This window comes from Coffea eugenioides, chromosome 10 (genome assembly GCF_003713205.1).
Source record: "Coffea eugenioides isolate CCC68of chromosome 10, Ceug_1.0, whole genome shotgun sequence".
Classification (NCBI taxonomy): Eukaryota; Viridiplantae; Streptophyta; class Magnoliopsida; order Gentianales; family Rubiaceae; genus Coffea; species Coffea eugenioides.
Window position 1 is genome coordinate 11,224,136 of NC_040044.1, and position 4,113 is coordinate 11,228,248.

General features: G+C 36.5%; 1 protein-coding gene across 1 annotated transcript; it reads left to right on the forward strand.

The window, feature by feature from the left end:
* The first annotated feature begins 390 nt into the window (after window positions 1-390).
* LOC113750424 lies at window positions 391-2,276 on the forward strand. The gene is made up of 2 exons (XM_027294399.1): window positions 391-1,555; window positions 1,651-2,276. Exons 1-2 carry the CDS (start codon window positions 391-393, stop codon window positions 2,274-2,276), a joined length of 1,791 nt encoding a protein of 596 aa, XP_027150200.1.
* The last annotated feature ends 1,837 nt before the right edge of the window (window positions 2,277-4,113 follow it).

Here is a 4,113-nt window from a genome sequence, read left to right on the forward strand (position 1 = left end):
GCTTGCTTGCAAATTCTGTTTTTACAAATTGTTGAGAAATTTTGCATTTTGTTGATTTCCTTTATTTGCTGGGCTGCTTTATTTAGTAGACTGTAAATTCTTGAACTTGAAATTAGGGACTTGTAAGCCATGGCCTGAGTTTAAAAAATCAGGGCGCTTCTTATTCTTAATGATTTTATGGGATTTGTCTAGTTTTCTAAGTACTAATGTGTAGTTGTTGTTTTCATGCTCTTGGAAGCTTGTTGGAGGACATTTATTTATATTAAAAGTTGGATGGATTTTCCAAGAACAAGTGAAAAGTATGAGGCAGGACTTCAAATGTTTCTAAACTTTGCATTTTCTAGATCAAGTTGTGACGGACTGATTTTGTGTCCTTGCAAAGATTGCGGCATGGGTGTTTGTGTGACTAAAATGGAAGCATATGATCATTTGAAAGTGGTAGGCTTTATCAAGGGTTATAATAATTGGATAGCACATGAAGAACTTTCAAACTACTATGAAGCCACATCTAATTCTGAAAATACATCAATTGGGGTTTCAAATGGGACTAATGACATGCAAGACTTGGTCCATGATGTATTTGGGATACCACATGGAACAAATGAATTGAATAGAGAAGGGGACTTTCCTGTTTCAGAGGCTGAAAAATTTTACAAATTGATTGATGATTCTCAACAGGATTTGTACAGTGGTTGCAAAAATTTCTCGAAGTTGTCTTTCATTATTCGTTTGCTTCACCTAAAATGCCTTGGTAAGATGAGTAACAAGATTTTTAATATGCTTGTTGAGTTGTTGAGAGAAGCATTTTCGGAGGCCATGACTAATTTGCCTTCTTCTTACTATGAGGCTGAGAAATTGATGAATACATTGGGGCTGGGTTATGAAAAGATCGATGCATGTCCTAATGATTGTTCTCTTTATTGGGGTAGTGCTGAAAAAAGAACTTCATGCGAAACATGTAACGAGCTTAGGTGGGTTGCTTCAGAAAATGATCCAACTAGTGAAAAAAGAAAAATCCCTCAAAAAGTATTGTGGCATTTTCCTTTAAAATCTAGATTACAAAGACTATTTATGTCTTCTAAAATTGCATCTCAAATGAGATGGCATGAGGAAAAACGTACAAAAGATGGTTGTATGAGACATCCAGCTGATTCTCCAGCTTGGCAAACTTTTGACCATCTACATCCAGAATTTGCTAAGGATTGTCGAAATGTTAGATTGGGGTTGGCATCTGACGGGTTTAATCCATTCAACAACATGAGTTCTACACACAGTACTTGGCCTGTAGTTTTAATACCATATAACTTACCTCCGTGGATGTGTATGAAGCAACCGTACTTCATGTTGTCCTTGTTAATACCCGGACCATCCTCTCCTGGGAATAATATTGATGTTTATCTACAGCCTCTAGTTAAAGAATTGACCGAATTGTGGGATTTTGGCATTCAAACTTATGATGCATCCCAAAAAGAAAATTTTCAATTGCATGCAGCTCTGTTGTGGACCATTAGTGATTTCCCTGGATATGCAATGTTATCTGGCTGGAGCACTAAAGGTGAATATGCTTGTCCTGTTTGTCACAAGTTCACTCATGCACGACGGTTGACTCATAGTTTCAAATATTGCTATATGGTCATCGGAGATTCTTAGATAGTAAGCATAAATTTAGAAAGCAAGCCCAATTCTTTGATGGCACCGAAGAACATGGAAAGCGACCACCATTGCAAACCGGGGATATGATTGTGAGTGAATTGGGAGACTTGCAAATTAAATTTGGAAAACTTGTGAAAGGTAATCCGAAGCTGCCTTTCAATTGGAAAAAGAGGAGTATTTTCTTTGACTTGCCATATTGGAAAGATAATGTCTTAAGACACAATCTTGACTTCATGCACATTGAGAAGAATGTTTGTGAAAATATTTGGGGGACATTGCTGGATATTGAGGATAAAGCAAAGGACCATTATAATTCCCGCCGTGATTTGAGAGAAATGGGAATAAGAAAAGAGCTGCATCCCATTGAGACAGAACCTGGAAAGGTTTACTTACCTCCATCTTCCTTTGCAATGGATAAAAAACAGAAAACTATGTTTTGCAATGTGCTAAAAAAAGTGAAAGTTCCAGATGGTTATGCAGCTAACATCTCAAGATGCGTTCGAGTAAAGCCACCAAGAATTTCGGGGCTTAAAAGTCATGATAATCATATTCTAATGCAGCAATTGATGCCTATAGCTTTGAGAAAGACTTTGCCAAAATCAGTGCGCTATCCTTTGATTTGATTGAGTAGATACTTCAGGCAGCTTTGTTCTAAAGTTATTTGTCCTCAAGATGTGGTTCGTTTGGAAAGTGAAATTGCCGTTATACTCTGCGATCTTGGCAACTGAAGTGAAATTAGGTGGCCTGGTGTATTATCGTTGGATGTATCCTGTAGAGAGGTACTGCTTGTAATTCTAATTATGCCTTAAATGTTTATTACTTTTTTTCTTTCTTTGATTTGTGGAACTAAACAGAGAGTTTGGAATGATGATACTTTAGGTACCTAGGAACATTAAAATCTTATGTTCGAAATAAAAGTAGGCCTGAAGGTTCGATTGCTCAAGGCTACTTGGCAGAAGAATGCATAAACTTTTGCTTGTTGTATCTTGCGGACTATGTTGAGACAAAATTCAATCGTCCAAGCAGAAATGAAGAAGTACATAAGGAAATTGAAGAGGGTTTAGATATATTCTCTAAATCAGGACATCCTTTGGGGAGGGGCAAGGCAACAGTTTTTGATGCTCATATCTTGAGTAAAGCACATCAGTATATTTTATTTAACTGTGATGCTGTCACACCTTACATAGAGTAAGTTCAACTACAACTTGATGCATTAAAATTTTATTGTAGAATTCAATGTATGATTACAATTTTGACTCATGTACTTCTAGGCAGCATCGTAGATTGATAGAAGAATGGCATCCTCAAGTTCCACAGCATCTAAAAGAGCGCTTGCACAGCGAAAATTTTGCTTGTTGGTTTGCTGAACATGTACGTAAAATTCTGAATATTAAGTACAATTTGAATTGTAGGACTTCAAATATAGTTTTATCATCTTTTTTTTTTTTTACAGATTGACAAGTTAGAACTTCCTCAAAATGTTTCGGTGTTGAGAGACTTGAGGTTCCTTGCTAAAGGTCCAGATGTTGTTGGAATCCAACATGACAAGTATGTTGTTAATGGATTTCGGTTTCACACCAATGAAGTTGAGAAGAAAAGAAAAACGCAGAATAGTGGTGTTACAGTCAATGCAACAACATCCAGTTTTGCAAGTATAAGGGATCAAAATCCAGTTTTGAGTGAACTAGTCTACTTCGGCGTCTTGAAAAATGTTGTTGAATTAATTTATGGAGGTCATCGGGTGGTGTTATTCAAATGTGATTGGATATCAAATGGTTCGAGAATGAAACAAGATGCTGATGGGTTTACTGTAGTCAATTTTGCAAATGTGAGGCCTCATGTTGAGCCATTTATACTCGCTTCACAAGCATCACAGGTTTTTTATGTGGAAGATCCAACTGATAAGGATTGGCAAGTTGTTATCTCTACCACTGCAAGAGGTGGATATAACATGGGCACAACCATGGATGTTGAGACATATTTGCAAAGTGATGTTGGCAATCCTGTTGTTGAGAATGAAAATGAGGAAATTAGTTGGGTTCGTGAGGATGGACTTGGGATTGAAGTTGATTTGTCCCAATATAATCTGATTTAGTATCTTTTATAGTTGCTAAGCTTGTTGGCCCAGAATTATTTGTTATATGTTTCAATTGCTAAGGCTCTACTACTGGCTGCAATTACTTGTCTACATTTCGTTGGTCTAAAATTACTTGAAGGTTGTGAGTTTTGGTTCGTTTGATTATTGTATACATCAAACTAAATTTGAAGGGACAAATATGGTTTCAAATTTGCGGAATTGCAGATCATGGTGTTTATTCAAGCACCTGCCCGTACACCATACATGGTCTCAATTGAAATGTTCTGTGCAATCTCTAAATGCCTTTGTGTTATGGGAAATTGCTATCCATCAAATTCACTTTCAAGTTTGATTATGATTCGTTAAATGTTTTAACAAAATTG

Coding starts and splice junctions, on each gene's coding strand:
- LOC113750424 (XM_027294399.1), top strand. CDS start 391: ATGGGTGTTTGTGTGACTAAAATGGAAGCATATGATCATTTGAAAGTG. Junction 1,556..1,650: donor ATCTGGCTGGAGCACTAAAG/GTGAATATGCTT, acceptor GGAGATTCTTAG/ATAGTAAGCATAAATTTAGA.